The following is a 17,602-nucleotide window of genomic DNA, read 5'->3' on the forward strand; positions in this document are numbered from 1 at the left end:
AGAGGCACATTTCATAAACTGTAAACCTTTCTACTCGCCGCGGGAGTTTTCCTCATTCATTCTCGCGAATGTTTACATTCCTCCAGACGCGTGTGTGAGCGCGGCGATACAACAGCTGGCTGAACATATAGCTGAAATGGAACAAAGGTCCCCAGACTCTCTTTTAATCATTCTTGGGGATTTTAACAAAGCAAATCTCTCCCGTGAACTGCCAAAATACAGACAGCATGTTACATGTCCTACCAGAGACAGTAATATATTGGACCACTGTTACACCACGATAAAGAATGCGTATCACTCCGTCCCACGGGCAGCTTTGGGGCTCTCTGATCATTGTTTGGTTCATCTTATACCGACCTACAGGCAGAAACTGAAATCAGCTAAACCTGTAATAAGGACTGTAAAAAGATGGACCAACGAAGCAGAGCAGGATCTACAGGCCTGCTTCGATTGCACTGATTGGACTGTTTTTGAAGCTGCAGCCACCGATCTGGATGAGCTCACAGATACTGTAACATCATATATCAGTTTCTGTGAGGATACATGCATTCCTACCAGGACATTCTTATCATTCACTAATGATAAACCATGGTTTACTGGGAAACTCAAACAGCTTCGTCATGCCAAAGAGGATGCTTACAGAAGTGGGGATAAAATCTTGTATAACCAGGCCAGAAACAGACTGACAAAGGAGATCAGAGTTGCTAAAAGAAGCTACTCTGAAAAGCTGAAAAACCAGTTTTCAGCCAACGACCCGGCATCAGTCTGGAGAGGCCTGAGGAACATCACCAACTACAAATCACCATCCCCCCGATCTGTGGAGAATCAACAACTGGCTGACACTCTCAATGCATTCTATTGCAGGTTTGAGAAGCCCAGACTCACACCTCACACCCGCTCTGATGTGCACTTCACACATCCACCATCACCTCCTGCAACCCCTCTCCTCCCCCCTTCTGCCATCCAACCTGAGCTTAAGGTCTGTGTGGAGGACGTGAGCCGAGTCTTCAAAAAACAGAAGACTAGGAAAGCTTCAGGCCCAGACGGCATCTCATCTGCTTGTCTAAAAGCCTGCGCTGACCAACTGGCCCCAGTCTTCACGCAGATCTTCAACAGATCATTGGAGCAGTGTGAAGTTCCCTGCTGCTTCAAACGCTCCACTATCATTCCGGTTCCCAAAAAACCTAAAATCACTGGACTTAATGACTACAGACCTGTCGCTCTCACGTCTGTGGTCATGAAGTCGTTTGAAAGACTGGTGTTGGCCTATCTGAAGGACATCACTGGACCCCTTCTGGATCCCTTTCAGTTTGCTTACAGAGCAAACAGGTCTGTGGATGATGCAGTCAACATGGGACTGCACTATATCCTGCAACATCTTGACAGACCTGGGACTTATGCACGGATCTTATTTGTGGACTTCAGTTCGGCCTTCAATACCATCATCCCTGATCTTCTCACAGCCAAACTGACTCAGCTCTCCATGCCATCCTCAATCTGTCAGTGGATCTCCAGCTTCCTGACAGACCGGCAGCAGCGAGTGAGACTGGGGAAGCTCACATCCAGGACCCTCACCATCAGCACTGGCGCCCCCCAAGGGTGCGTTCTCTCCCCACTGCTCTTCTCCCTGTACACTAATGACTGCACTTCTAAAGACCCCTCTGTCAAGCTCCTGAAATTTGCAGACGACACCACCGTCATCGGTCTCATCCAAAATGGTGACGAGTCTGCTTACAGACTGGGGGTTGAACAGCTGGCTGTCTGGTGCAGCTATAACAACCTTGAGCTGAACACGCTCAAAACAGTGGAGATGATTGTGGATTTCAGGAGAAAATCCCCAGCACTCCCCCCTCTCACCATCATGAACAGCACTGTGGAAGCAGTGGAGTCATTCAGGTTCCTGGGCTCTACCATCTCTCAGGACCTGAAGTGGGCAAATCACATTGACTCCATTGTGAAAAAGGCCCAGCAGAGACTGTACTTCCTTCGCCAGCTGAAGAAGTTCAATCTGCCACAGGAGCTGGTGATCCAGTTCTACTCAGCCGTCATTGAGTCTGTTTTAAGCACTTCCATCACTGTCTGGTTTGGTTCAGCTACCAAATCGGACATCAGGAGACTACAACGGACAGTCCGGACAGCAGAGAGGATTATTGGTGCCCCCCTGCCAACCCTCCAGGACCTGTACTCTTCCAGAGTGAGGAAGAGAGCAGGTAAAATCATCACAGACTCCACTCACCCTGGACACCCCCTGTTTGAACTGTTACCGTCAGGACGGCGACACAGATCACTGGCCACAAGAACATCCAGGCACAGGAACAGTTTCTTTCCACAGGCCATTTCCCTTCTGAACACTTAACATGCCCCCCAAGGCATATGCCTGCAAGTGCAATACTCCCACTGTCTAGTGCAATATTCTCTAACTCAGGTGATATTTATATTTATATTATTCATACTACTCAAAATACTGTAAATATGTTCATAATCTGTAACATGCACTAGACTCCCACTGTCTAGTGTAATATTCTCTAACTCAGGTGATATTTATATTTATATTATTCATACTTCTCAAAATACTGTAAATATGTTCATAATCTGTAAATGTTTATTCAGACTAAACCCAACTGTGACCCCTTTTTTTTACTTTTTATACTATTTTATTTTATTTTATTTTTTTATATATTTTATTCTTAGAATTTGTATTACTATGTTTCTTGTTGTATTTGTATTTGTATATGTGCACTGGAAGCTTCAGTACCAAGAAAAATTCCTTGTGGGTGCAAGCACACTTGGCAATAAAGCTCTTTCTGATTCTGATTCTGATTCTGATTCTGAAACAGTGAGGTTCATTCTCGTGTTACGCATCACGTTTGAGCTTTAGCAAGAACCAATGAGGTTCATTCTTGTGTTTCACATCATGTTTGAGCTTCAACAAGAACCAATGAGGTTCATTCTTGTGTTACGTATCACATTTGAGCTTCAACAAGAACCAATGAGGTTCATTCTTGTGTTACGCATCATGTTTGAGCTTCAACAAGAACCAATGAGGTTCATTTTTGTGTTACGTATCACGTTTGAGCTTCAACTGTGTCTCTTCAGAAGACTTTGATTGAACCGCTCGATTCATTTATTTAATTATCTCTTTATGAACATTTTGAATGATCAGACTTTCAATGGAGGGACAGAAATCTATCAGACTGCTCCTTCACTTATATGACCATCATGGTCCACTACCATATCAATCCCCACCGTGATCGCCAAGTGCAACATGTGTTGTGCAACACATATACTGTACAAGGTCTAAACATGCGACAAACTGATAATCAGTATAGGCTACAGAATATCTCATTGTTATTATATATCCAAAAGAGAACTGTTTTGATCAACTCCCAAAAGTTAGATGTTAAGTGCACTGAAATACCATTCTAATTACTAGTAAAAGTAATACTTCAGGCTATTTCAGGGTTTTTACTGGCTCAAAATGAGGCGGAGGTGGTAAAATCATAATAATGTATTTTAATAATAAGATAATTAAATGTGTCTTTTTTTGTAGATCATCATAGCCTAATGTGTTTCCCACATTTTTTTGTTGGTGGAGCTTGGTACCTCTAGGGGGGTCCGGGGGCATGCCCCCCCGTAAGAAAATGTTGTACATTTTAAAGATAAATTCATTAATCTGGTGCACTTTGAGTAACCCGAATCCACTATTAAAAATTAATAATCCACCCGCAAACCGCCTATATTTAGATATCTGCATCTGATCATCACATTACAATTATTCAAATTCTTAGTGTTAAGCATGATAATAACATATCACACTGAAGTAGGCTGATTTAAAATGAACATTTATTTAAAATAAAAGTTCTTCTTTTGGCAAAATTACATTTCCTTAATAGCCTAAACAGAGGCTTTACTCCCTTCAAGCTTAAATTGTCAATGACTACGTTTACATGCAGCCAATATCCGGGTTATGGTCGGGTTAAGGTCACTATTTGGGTTTCTGAAACATTCGGAATAACGCGTTTACATGCGTGAGCAGAGAGAGTTACTCCTGTATACATGGAATTTACAATATCCCGATGTAAACGGCGACGCGCGGTTAGCGTCTGGACGTACGGACTTCCTTAAGACGCAATATGCGTCATTTCCGATTCTTTTTCCTGTATCCAAAGACAACAACAGCAGCAGCAGCAGCATGCGGATAATGAATAGTTCGGGGCAGATAGCGATCGCCTTTGTTTGCGCTTTCCTCCTCGCTCCAAAAGTGTGGTGCTGTGCTGCGTCTCGCCATGTTTACCTCTACTTCTTGTTTACTTCCGGTATACTGCACGCGGGTTTCTGTATGCGCCGTCTCTCCTCAAAAGACCAAGATTCCTTGCGAATAGAACATGCGCAGAACACAAATCAATGTCCCTTTTGATGGGGATATGCCGATACGCGTTTACATGACCAAATATTCGGGTTAGAAAGGGGGTACCCCAGGTATAATATCCGGGTTTTTAAAAACCGGGATATGAGCATATCCGGGTTTTTGCCGGTGTTTACATGGCCGTGCGCGACCGGGTTATTGCTAATATCCCGGTTTTGAACGGGTTATTGGCTGCATGTAAACGTAGTCATATGCGCCGTCTCTCCTCAAAAGACCAAGATTCCTTGCGAATAGAACATGCGCAGAACACAAATCAATGTCCCTTTTGATGGGGATATGCCGATACGCGTTTACATGACCAAATATTCGGGTTAGAAAGGGGGTACCCCAGGTATAATATCCGGGTTTTTAAAAACCGGGATATGAGCATATCCGGGTTTTTGCCGGTGTTTACATGGCCGTGCGCGACCGGGTTATTGCTAATATCCCGGTTTTGAACGGGTTATTGGCTGCATGTAAACGTAGTCAATGTTTCATTACATCACTGTTTGAAAACACTTAGAATAATTTACCTTTATAAAGTGCATTTTCCTCTAATTTTATTAAATGTATGCTTCATCTTTCATTTCAAATTTCTAAATTTGATTAATATATTCAATTAAAATAATTAGACACTAGGCTGTTACCAATAAAATTAAATAATTTACATTGAAAAATTATAACTGTATTAAATTACATTATTTTAAATATTTTTGAATATGCAAATAAGGAATGTTGAAAAGAATGATACTTTATGAAACTAGCGTTTTGTCATTCAACGTTGACACTTGCTTTGCTTGAGAAGTTGAAGTCATTCTCTATCTCCGTTGCTTCTCCACGGTGGTTAAAAATGGTACGGTACACAATAGGGGTGTCTGAAATCGCTTTACATTAAAATGTTCCTACAGTGAAAATAGGAGTTGACTTGTATTGTAACTGTAATTATATTTTTTTCACAATATCAGGAAAATTATCTGTTTTTTTACCATCCTGTGTGTTTTCCCCCCTTGCGTATTCTTTTGGAAATCATTAAAATCACTCTTGATACAATACTGCAGCTGGGTTCCCATTCAGATGAAATGGCAGTTAATTTGATGCTTTAAACACTCTTCCAAATAAAGGTTCCAAAATGAATCTTTTTCACTGTGAAATTTTAAAATATGATTTAAAAGGCAAAAGCAGTAGCAAAGGTTAGAAAAAAAGAAAGAAAAGAGAAATCAGTTGTATAATTATTTAGTTCCGCCAGTAGATGGCAGCAAACCACAAGTTTACAAGTAATCCATAAATAGAAGATTACCAAAAGCACATGGCGACAGTCTGTGCAGGAGTCGCCTATGTAATAATTGTATTAGTTATGATACTTTGAATAAAGGTAGATATGCCAAATGACCTCCTGCTACCGTACGCCGATACTCTAAATGTGTGTCCTGCCACTTGGCAAAGCGCTGAATGTAGGAGACCAGAGAAAGTTTCTATAAATGCATAGGCATACATTTATTTTTGAGGTAGCCGTAGCCGTAGCCCACATGAAGAAGATATAGAAGATTATCCTAATAAACATCTATGTGACTTAGATATGAAGAGCGTGCAGTGATGGAATCTGACTGATGAGGTTTTTTTTAACATTGTCCTAAAGATTAAGGTAATGGACAATGCAGACACGTAGATGATCATACATGCACTGATAGAGATGAAGAAAGGCAGTCTTAAACAGTCTTAAAACGAGAGATGGGTCAAACGTGATAGCAAGATGGCCAGTCAAGAACTCCAGTTTCGTTTATTTCCGGTAGGCCCAATTATAGTATAAGCCTACTATTTGTCATCTGGGTTTAGTTTGACAAAAGTGGAATTAAGCCATTTATACATGTTATTTGGCAATTAATAAGTGAACACACACACACACACACACACACACACACACACACACACACACACACACACACACACACACACACACACACACACACACACAATCACACACACACACACACACACACACACACACACACACACACACACACACACACACACACACACACACACACACACACACACACACACACACACACATTGTGCATTGCATCTTGCAGTTAGCCACTAGAGGGAGCCCAATAATCAAACATACACTAAAAAATATATAATTATAATTTTTATTTAACAGTAAACCTGTTAATAGTAGTGGTTAATAGTATGTTCCCTTACTGTATAGCTTTATATTTAGTTTAATTTACAGTAAAATACTGTTAAACCGTTTAAAAAAAAAAAAAAAAAAAAAAAAAGAGCAAATCAACAGTGAAAAGCCATAAAAGGACATTCCCAGAATGATACTTCATGACTTTTAATTTAACTAATTATCTTCTTAGTTTTTTGTTTACAGGTTTGTACATTAGGGTTTAATATTACAGTTTATGTTGTTAAATCAGTGTTTATTGCTAATTTTATATATATATATATATATATATATATATATATATATATATATATATATATATATATATATATATATATATAAAATACAACTGTTCATTGTTTATGTTTTGGTTAGGTCCATTAATAATATAGATACAACTTTTGATTGTTAAATTTTGAAAATAACATTTAAGATTTTTATTTGCTTTAGAATTTTTCATTGTTAGATCATTGTTAATAATGCATTTAACTATATTGTTAGTAAATGGGTGATTTATTATTATTATTATTATTTAATATTTTTGAAAATCTCTTTGCTCAAGGCTGCATTTAATTTATAGCCTACTGTAAAACAGTCATATTATTACAATTTAAAATAACTGTTTTCTATGTGAATATATTGTAAAAAATGTGTGAATTTTCAGCATCATTACTCCAGTCTTCAGTGTCACATGATCCTTCAGAAATCATTCTAATATAGTGATTTGCTGCTTTCTTATTATGATCTAATATGCCTATTTCTTATTAAAACAGTTGTGATGCTTAATATTTTAGTGGAAACCTTGATGCATTTTTTTAGGGTTCTTTGACAGATAACTGCAAAAGAACATTTATTTGAAATAGAAATCATTATAAATGTCTTTACTGTCCCTTTTACATTTACATTTATGCATTTGGCAGACGCTTTTATCCAAAGCGACTTACATTGCATTTCAAGGTGCACATTATCTTTTGATCAATTTAATCCCTGCTCAATAAAAGTATTAATTTCTTTCTTTTTTTTATCTTACTGATCCCAAACTTTTGTGCATTTAAATGGTTATACTAATTAATAGCATATATTAGGGGACACATGAATGAAAACCTAACGTGTGTGTATTAAAACAAAAAAACATACAAAAAGTGAAGTTTTTAATCACAATTATTTTTATTTCAACATGAACAATGATATAATACATTAAAAATATTTATAAAAGCATAACAGTTTAAAACTAAATTTACAAGGACCTTATGATTCCACGTGATGATCTCAGTTGATACAAACATGTTCCATGAAGTCTAACGAAGCTTCAATACAGTTGTTACCCTAAAGTCAAGTCAAGTGTCCTTCCAGATCGTTTCAAAGCAGCTTTACAGAGATAACAGGAAAATAATGCATTTCAGCTGTTGTTCATCTGAAGTCAGTTCAGTGTAAAGATCATCAATGTCATCATCCAGACCAGTTCAGTTCTCATCCAACAGTGCCACTACAGTCAGATCAATAATATTGTAGAATATTAAGTGAAAGAATCATGTAGAGAAGAGTTTTCAGGCTTCATTCCTCAGCAGACTACAGCTGAAATCCACACCTCGGGGGCAGAACTGAGTTCATTGTAGAGTTGAAGTTACAAATCAGTGACTGATGATGATGGAGTGTTTTATTTTCGGAAGCTTAAGAGGGAGACGGGGTGGTTGCGAGACTTCAGCTCACGTCTTATCTGACAATAAGAGCACGGCCCGCAGCAGAAGGACAACACACAGTCGTTGCAAATAGAGTCCTGAGAGAGAGAGAGAATACATATTTCACATCTAACATTTTTGCAGTGAATTCCAGAAAAGTCATTACCTCAATGCCATACGTGCGTCGGACAGACACTCTCATTGCCATCGTGATGGGTGGGATGAGGCCGAAACTGTCCAGCAGAGGCAAGCAGAGACACTCTCCGTGATCTCGGGCTGTGATGCAGGCGAAACATGGGCCGCACCAGAACGCAAAGCAACCTGCCCAACAAGATGGGGAAGATCAGTCACCGCACAAAGAAAAAGACAATCAAATGTCCGACTATCTGTAGGGATTTCAATGAAAATGCACTCACAGTCTGGGAGTATGTCGCATTCGCAGAGGCTGGTGGACCACTGGTCAGAACCCGGAGCCAAAACCAGGGGCTTCGGCTGCTGGATCACCATCTTAGTTGCCATGATGACTTGAGCTCTGGTTATGACTGATGGCGAAGATCAGCAATGAGTGTCGATGAGAATCTGAGTTTTCAGACTTTATAGAGCCAGCAGTGAGCAAACACATGCGTAGAGACACGAGATTAGCATCACTTCACATCACGTCTCCACGGAGCGGGTTAGTCCGGTACATGCTTTTCTTTTTTTATTGATAGATTTCAGGTGATTACCAGTTCTGCTGACGTGAGAATGGCTCGTCTTAATGAGACTGATGCAAAACCTGATTCCCCACAGTCCGACATGATCCTGGAACAACATTCCAATCATCCAATCTGATTTGAGGGACAACTTTACAGTTTTGTCAAGTTTAGGCTTATAGGTTAGGTGCTTCTACATCAGTGTTATTCACCTATCGTTTCCCTCTGATTTTATGGATAACTCATTGGTACGGATATGGTTGAGATAAAATTTTCGGGGAGGAATTTTGTTCCAGGCTTAACAAAATATGTTAACCCAGGGTTAGTGATGACAAAATAACTCTGATACTGATACTGAGAACTATCTGTGAGAAAGAATAGAAAGAATGCAAAAAAAAAGCACTCAAGCCCAATATTTCATAATTTAAATGTTTAAAGCAGTAACAGAGGCAAACAAAGGGTCTTGACGTCAAACTTTTGACATACCAGCCTTTTAATTAAGGTCCTACTGCTGTTTAATACATAGCTTGGTGCGTGAAGGATGCATTATGGGATGTTGAACTGATTTTTTTTTACATTAATTTTATTATCTATCATTGTTCCCAGGTTTCTTTCTCTACATCTATATAACATCCTTGGGAGTTTTTCCTTGCTAACCACCTTTACAAGTCACTTCCTTACATTTCATCTTCTTCTTTGTTCCAATACTTTTTTTTTCTTCTTTTTTTTTTGTCAACAAACGATTTGGTGAAAATCCAGCTTTTAATGTTGTTTATATGTCTATGTGGTGTTTTTAATACGCTTTAAGACAAACCATGTGTAAATTCATAAGTCGACACCATTGCTGAGTATTTCCTCCTTAAAACTGCAGTGAAACAAAGTCTCAAAAACCCGGTTTGAAATCGCTGGTGTTTCTGACGTCACAAACTACCTTGTAACCAATCAGATCAACGTGTGATCGTCAACGAGTGGATCTCTGAGCTGTGTGAGTGAGTGGAGGCGGGGCTCATTTGCATATTCATCGATCCGCGTATACTAAATGAGGAAAGGGTGTGGAGTTACATTCATCAAGCTATGGCATGAAGACATTTTTTTTCCAAGGAAAAACGTTTAATGTGTCGTTTTGGTGATCAAAGATGAGTTTTAAGGGATACAATTATTGACTATAGGGGGACTGTAAATAAATTATTTCCTCATTGTGGTTTCAAACATGTCAAAAGAAAGAAAGAAAGAAAGAAAGAAAGAAAGAAAGAAAGAAAGAAAGAAAGAAAGAAAGAAAGAAAGAAAGAAAGAAAGAAAGAAAATTTTCCAGCTGCAGCCGATGTCGAACACACCTTATGTTTGTGTTGGCCAGATGGTGTTGGCCATGTGCTCCAGTTTCCCGTTTCCACGCCCCCTTATTTAGTCCTTGTCTAATCCTTGTTTGCTTGATTGAGTTCACCTGATCCTCATGTGCTCTGATCCCTTTATATTGTGCTCCTTTCTCTGGTCTTTGCTGGTTTCTTGCAAATTGCTTGTGTCTATCTTGTTAGTGCTCACTATGTTGAGGGTGCGTTTACGTGACAAAGAAGTGCTGAAAACAGAGATGTTTTTGCGTAGAGACGACAATGTTGTCAAAATGATCCCTGTTCACATGGATCTGCGAAAACGACTAAAAGCGTTCATGCCAAGCCAGTTGTTGGTGATGTCACTTTGTAAAGAAACACTATGCGTCTATAGACTGAACACACATGCACGACATAACCGTTTTCACAAATTCAAATTTTTTGTAGTTTACGGTGAGACGATAACGGGGTCGGGATCGTTTTCAAAAAGTTGCACTTTGAAACCTGGTTTTAAAAGTGTGTGTGTTCAGGCCCCCAAAATGCAGTCCATAGTAGACAGTTTCATCAAGGAGCTCTGGATTATCTGGGCAGAAAGCAGTGCACCTGAATAGCCTGTTATTAGTGATTTGCAATTTAGCGGATGCTTTTTATCCAAATGCACACTACTATTTACTGTAACCTTAAAGTACTCACCGAAAGACTGGGAAATTACAGACATGATGTACTCTGGCAGTCGATGTCTGGCCTATCTTTACGTAATCAGTAGGAAACTGTAAGAACGAAGATGATTTCATAAAACGTTCCTGATGATTAATCAATAATTGATTGTAGTACTCTGAGTTTCACTATATTAAAGCCCTGCATCCAAATACAGATTGTGACATTTATCTCACCTCATTGCACTGGTTTAGGTACTTTCAGAGGACAAAGTGTAATACAATAGGGATAACCATGTCGTGTTTCTTGTCCATTTTTCTTGCATGCATGTCATTTTTCTCATTTTTCTCATTATTACCATGCTCTGATCTGATGAAAGCACTACTAGAAAGTTGTTCTTTGATAAGCATCCTTTGTGTGCGTATACAAGTGAGAATCTACGTGTAGACATTCCCGACATCCTCCCTCCCCCTAAATAAATGACAGCATCGCCCTCACAAGGTGTCAGTCTTCTGCTGAACTTTCCTCTGTCCCAGGTAAGACACAATCTGCTGCTGGAGCAACTGTTGAGCCAAGTGTTATTGTTTTTAGAATATGGAATTTAGAATTTCCTTTATGGAAGCAACAAAGTAACACATTTTAGTGTCTGACGTTAGAAGTCACCTGTTTATTAATTGCTAAAATTCTGCTTTAGATTCTTTATAGTTCTTTCTTTCTGTCTGGGATTTCAGAGTTGTTGGATCTGAGACTCATTCATCATGGCAAGCAAGATGGTGATTCAACAACCCAGGCCACTAGTGGTGTCTGCAGCATCAGACCAGTGGTCCACCAGCATCTGCGAATGCGACAACGTCAATGAATGTGAGTTTGTGTGTATAAAACAAATAGTGAATTAAGGCTTTTAAGAAAGGTGCAATCTCTAAGTGCTCTAGAAACTCTCTGATGTGTTTAGCAGGTGCACAGTCGGATTGTTTAGGCAGAATAATGACTTGAATTGGTCGGTCTTCTGTAGGTTGCTTCTCTGTGTGGTGTTTCCCTTGCTTCGCCTGCATCACAGCCAGAGATCATGGAGAATGTCTCTGTCTCCCTCTCCTGGACAGCTGCGGGTGTATTCCTCCTGTTACTCTCTCCATGAGGGTGTCCACACGACGACGATACGGCATCACGGTAAAGACGAGAGAAACGTTATGATAACCAAAGCATAGATTAGAAAGAAACTGCATCATTTTGTGTTATTACAAGCTGAATCAATATACCTTAATCAGGGTAGCGCCATGTTTAATTTTTGACAGGAATGAAAATGAGGCTGTGAGGGAACGAACTAGTGCGATCAAAGCTACTGTTGTTGTTTAACAACAGACGTTGTTGAGCTGACGAAACTTTCAGTAGACAACATTGGTTTCCATGGTTTAACTACAATAACCATGTGTTTTTTGTTTCGTTTTTTGGTAGTAAAATGTTTTCTAATGTGTAGTAAAAAGGTGGTTAATTTTCGAAAGGGAATATCTCAAGGGAATACATTTCAGTAGACACCCCAGACAATATGAGCTGTGGAAAATTATAGCTAAGTGATCTATAGGAGCTTTATACAGCTTTCCACAGTGGATGGATACCATTGAAAACATGGCAAGTCCCTCACAAGCCTCGCTGTGGCGATGCTCTGAATAAGGTCTATTGAGCTAAGGTCTATTGAGTAGAGCATCTTTGATTTTTAATGGGAATGAAAGCGAGGTTGTAAGGGATAGACATGCATCCCTTCAGTGGGTTGTACTAGTGTTATTTAATGTGTTTTTGGATTGTTCTGCTTATGAAACAAACACTGCAAAAACATAATTCCAAGAAATTTCAGTAGACAAACTCTAGACAGCATGAGCTCTGGTTGAAAATATAAGTGATCTAGGAGCTTTAAATAGCCAGTTACAGCAGATGCCATTGAAAACACAGTAAGTCTTTCCCTCATATCCTCGCTTTCATACCTGTCATGGCGCTGCGCTGAATAAGGTCTATAAACTATTGAACACCATCACATTAGCTATATTGTAATGCAACAGAAGAAAACAGAACACTGAATAAAGAGTTGATTATAGGTCAATGTGGTGGCAAACAATTTTCTATTACTGAATAAGAGACAAACATGTAACAATTGTCTTTAAAGATTATTTATTCCCTTGCAAGGAAAGGTCAGCAGTCATACAAAGTGCCTGCAAAGTGTGACCATAAGAGACAGGCATCCTTCCTTCTTTATAGTCCCTACCAAGGTTATTTCTCTAGGACAAATGAAGATACTTTTTAGCCATAACTAACACTTCGTTAGGACAAATAAAGATACTTCTTGGCCATCTTATCATGCTACCTTGAGTGGAGCCCCTCTCTCTTGGTCATAAATTCAGTCACACATTACTTTTTGTCAAGTCACGTATACAAGGTCATACACATACATATATTCATAAGGGTTAATAACAGTTCTTTGTTCCATCAATGTAGCAGAGAATCATGGGACTCCACATGCAATCCTCCTGCATTTTACTACCTTAATCTAATTACTATAAATATAAGAAAATGCACACATACATATATAGAACATGTTCAATTTCTTCAACAGTCAAGGATTTTATATTGTGGTTCATCATGTTTAACCCCTGTTTTCTTCACGCAGGACTCTATCTGTAATGACTGTGTGTACTCTTACTTCTGCGGACCGTGCTCATGGTGCCAGATCAGACGGGAGATGAAGGCAAGACTAACACCTATCACTCTGTTCAACAACAGGCCAACCTAAAGAGCACCATCATCTTCCTCACCTCTATTATCATTTACACAATACATTCTCTAAAGCGTTCTGTCCTTATCGGATCACAGTCGTGTCAGTCCAAAACACAAATACTTGCTGTTCTGCGGGTGTAATCAGAGTTGTTGATCTTCCTCCCACACACACTGACCTGAGATCAGCCCTTTGGCATTGCATTGTTTGGGAATGAGTTTAAGATGTTGTTGGTGTACAGCTTTAATCCAGGAAGTGGAGAATTCTGAACAATGGATTCCCTCAAGGAAAACGCCGATTTGGGATTCTTAGTGTTACAGCATGTTTAGTGTCACACCACATTCATTATTTTTTATTATAGATTGTTATAATTATTAAAGACATGGCATATTCTTTTCTTTTTATCTCACACTCTATATCTTTATGAAAATATCTGTTTAATGAGATTTTCACTGTACTTGTAAAGTTGTAATATTGAGCCATTGATATGCGACACTGGAGGTTTGATATTAGGAAAATATGTTTAATGCGTGTCTGTGTTTGTGCAGATCTGTAAATGATGAAATTAATAGAATCTAAAAAAATGTCAATAAAGCTGATTAAAAATATAAGGGTTTGTGTTTCATGCTCTATCAACAAAAAATAATTTGGAGAAATGATCCTTAGGAACATCTACACACCCTTTGGCTGCCGTTTTCCACTTTTACATAAAATTGAATAAGAACTGGGGCTGACAAGCTCAAAGCGCCATTCAACTAACTGGTGCTAAACCGAAATGTCCATTAATATCCAGAGGTCCCAGGAAAAAAATACCATGATTTTTTTCATATGAATGTTTTATATGTTTTTCATTAACACAATTAAAGGAAGGGTAGGCTAAAGCATAAGACCCACTCTCCTTACAGAGCGTCTCCAAAGCCATGCCTCCTTCAAAACGCAGCCAGAGCAGAGTCTGCAAAGCGTCACGAGAGACGCCGTTAAATTACTTCATGTCTCAAAGAACATTACATTACAATAATAATGAATGTGAACCACTTAGACGGCTCTGACTTGTACCACATGACTGTTGCAGGATCAATTTCGTAATGTTGGCATTGAAACGCATAAATCCCAGTCCAAGGACGTGAACAGCTCTGGGTTGAAAGTCACGGGTATAAGCTCATTGTTTTGGTTCAGGAGAAACTGTAAAAGGTTTCTCAGGTTTGTTTGCGGCACTCAGTGACTGACGTCTGTCTACAACTCTGCATAGCATAAAACACACTTAGAAAATGAAATTTTGTGTTTTGTGTGATGTTTGCGCGAACAGGTATGCAAATTTATTGGTTGCCTGGCAGGTAGAACATCCTATTGGACGAACATTTTTTGGACCTGAGACTTCCACAGAAGATATATGTACATTTTTAAAATATTTAGACCACTTCTATTATTGATTGCTATCAGGATGTGAAGAGAGTTTTAACCAGTATAACAAATATTGTTTATAAAAACCATTGCCTAAACTAAAATATTGGACTGGATTCCAAGAACCATCATAACTGCTATCTGATGATGGATATCAGATATCAACTGCATATGGAACAGACTTGAAACTAATTGATGAAAGGGCTTACAATGACACAGGTAACTCATAATAACTTTACGCCTGTGAATATTAATATTAATCTACATTTCGGCCTAGCATCAGTACCATTAGCTGTATAGTGCTTTTTTTTTTTTTAGCTTGTCAGCCCCAGTTACTATCAACTTTTTTGTAAAAGTGGAAAACAGCTGCTTAAGGGTGTGTAGAAGTTTCTAAGGTTACATTTGTTTGCAAACACACAAAATTCAATCATTTACAGGTCTGGACAAACACTAAATCGTCCATTTTTTGCCATAAAAATGTGGGAAGTTGAAAAAATGAAATGTTTGCATAATATGTAAACATGAAATAACAGCATTAGTCATCTAGGATAATCTTTACATTGCACTGTCCATAGTTTTTTTTTTTAAATGAAATCGAATTAGGCCTGTGGCTGTCAAGCTGCAGAACTAAAACATAAACATCAATTCACAGCATATAGAGTCATCTTTACATTCCAACCTCCATAGTTTATTGAAAATTAATCATTCAAAAACGGTGTTGCGAGCGCGTATGACTTTCTTACATTAAATCGTATGAGGCCAGTGTCTGTCAAGCTCCAGAACTACATATCAGCTACTTTAAATTACAACATGACCTTTTCCTGAAGCATAATTACCTTTCAGGTCCTGAGGGGAACCCATGTGCAAAAATATATGGGTAACAAGGAAACTTTCTTCATTCTTGTATTCAAATAAGCACATGATTTCTTTCTGTTGAATTGTTAAGCCATAACACAGAAGACATTTTTTTGTCTGTGAGAAGAGCTCATCTGGAAGCTGAATCAATAATAAATCAGTTCTTAGCTTATTTTATTCTGTTCTTATCTTCTCAGTTCACTCTGCAGTGGCTACCATATAGCAACAAACATGACATTTGAATAGCCTCAGCTGTGATAACAGTGAGCTCGAATCAGTGGAGCACTGGAATCTGTGGATGCTGATGACTGACATGTCTGTGAGTTTGAAGTGCTCATCATCATTTCGAGTGATTCATTCAGTAATTTATCTATTTTTGTATTTGCTGCTCTCCAGGCTGCTTCACCACATGGTGCCACACCTGCTTTACTGGTTCCACAGCATCAGATTTTGGGGAGATTTGATGTCTGCCCCTGTTTGACCTTTGTGCCTGCGTCATCTGTGAGAACTTGATTCAACAAGCCTATGTGTTGCATCATAAACTGACAAAAAGTACCAAAAAGGTCCATGGGTCTATAACATGGGTTTTTGGACACATGCCCTACAAATACCATTGCTATTTGGACATGTTGTTAGGATTCTTTGAATATAATATGCTATGTGAATATGGTAACCCAGTATAAGTTGCAGTCTATGATAACATGCCGTCATATGAACGATCAGTTACGCTAATTTGTGTTTCCGAAGTGCACAAAACTTGCTACATTTCTAAACATACAGTAATACTTGCAGTTCAATTTAGTTTCAGAAACATTTGGGATTCTGAGTTCATTCAGTGAAAGATTCGTCAAGGTAACTGTTACTCGTAAGTTCATGAATATTTGCGGGTGATTCTAATCTCATGAGAATCTTTTGTTGAGAATCGCGCAGTTTTTTTGTTTTTTGTTTTGCATGTCGGTCGCAAGGACAACTCAATACATATACGCGTTTTCTAATCATTATAATTTTTTTGGAATGTGCTCTATTTGATCATATTCAGTTCAGACGTAAACTCGCGTTTGCAACTCGGGGTAAAATACTCTTTATAGTATAAAAATTCCTTTAGTCGAGACGCTGGATATTCACGCTGAGTGTGAAAAAAAAACTGTCAAATGCAAACTCAGAATATTATACAAACCTGCAATAATTAAATGTTAAATTACACAAATATACTTTATGTATTTAATCTCACTTTATTAACCAATGTCTTTGCTGCTGACCTTCCATGATCCAATTCACCCATACTAATAAGCAAAAATGACTTTAAATTAACAGTATTTTTGTGTTTGTTTTATTTGTGCCCTTTACTGTACAGGCATGCATTTGCATTTTCTTCAGCCTAAAAGGCTTTACATTTGCCCAAAATATAACTTTTTTTGTTGTTATTAAAAGACAAACAAGAAAAAGTAACGCAAAAATAACATGATGCTTTACTTTCCATAAAAAGTAATGCCATTAGTTTACATTTACAGTTAGTTATTTAGCAGACGCTTTTGTCCAAAGCGACTTACAAATTAGGACTAATTAAGCGAGTCATCATGAAGAGGCAAAAACAACGCAAGAAGTGCTCAAAATACGAAGTTCAGGCATTGTTCAGAGTAGCATAAGCCCGATAAGG

The 17,602-nt window shown here is 38.5% G+C and overlaps 2 protein-coding genes across 2 annotated transcripts; one reads left to right on the top strand and one right to left on the bottom strand.

The window, feature by feature from the left end:
- Positions 1 to 7,723: 7,723 nt before the first annotated feature.
- Positions 7,724 to 8,828, bottom strand: ponzr3 (plac8 onzin related protein 3). Its single transcript, XM_082160069.1, has 3 exons — positions 8,671 to 8,828; positions 8,421 to 8,575; positions 7,724 to 8,352 (listed from the first exon to the last, which is right to left on the bottom strand). The coding sequence occupies exons 1-3, from the start codon at positions 8,771 to 8,773 to the stop codon at positions 8,233 to 8,235; spliced, it is 378 nt and encodes a 125-aa protein (XP_082016195.1). The 5' UTR covers positions 8,774 to 8,828; the 3' UTR covers positions 7,724 to 8,232.
- Positions 8,829 to 11,325: 2,497 nt separating this feature from the next.
- ponzr4 (plac8 onzin related protein 4) lies at positions 11,326 to 14,300 on the top strand. The gene is made up of 4 exons (XM_082160053.1): positions 11,326 to 11,464; positions 11,660 to 11,789; positions 11,941 to 12,095; positions 13,585 to 14,300. Exons 2-4 carry the CDS (start codon positions 11,687 to 11,689, stop codon positions 13,705 to 13,707), a joined length of 381 nt encoding a protein of 126 aa, XP_082016179.1. The 5' UTR covers positions 11,326 to 11,464; positions 11,660 to 11,686; the 3' UTR covers positions 13,708 to 14,300.
- The last annotated feature ends 3,302 nt before the right edge of the window (positions 14,301 to 17,602 follow it).

This window comes from Leuciscus leuciscus (genome assembly GCF_965113295.1).
Source record: "Leuciscus leuciscus genome assembly, chromosome: 2".
In the NCBI taxonomy this organism is placed as follows: Eukaryota; Metazoa; Chordata; class Actinopteri; order Cypriniformes; family Leuciscidae; genus Leuciscus; species Leuciscus leuciscus.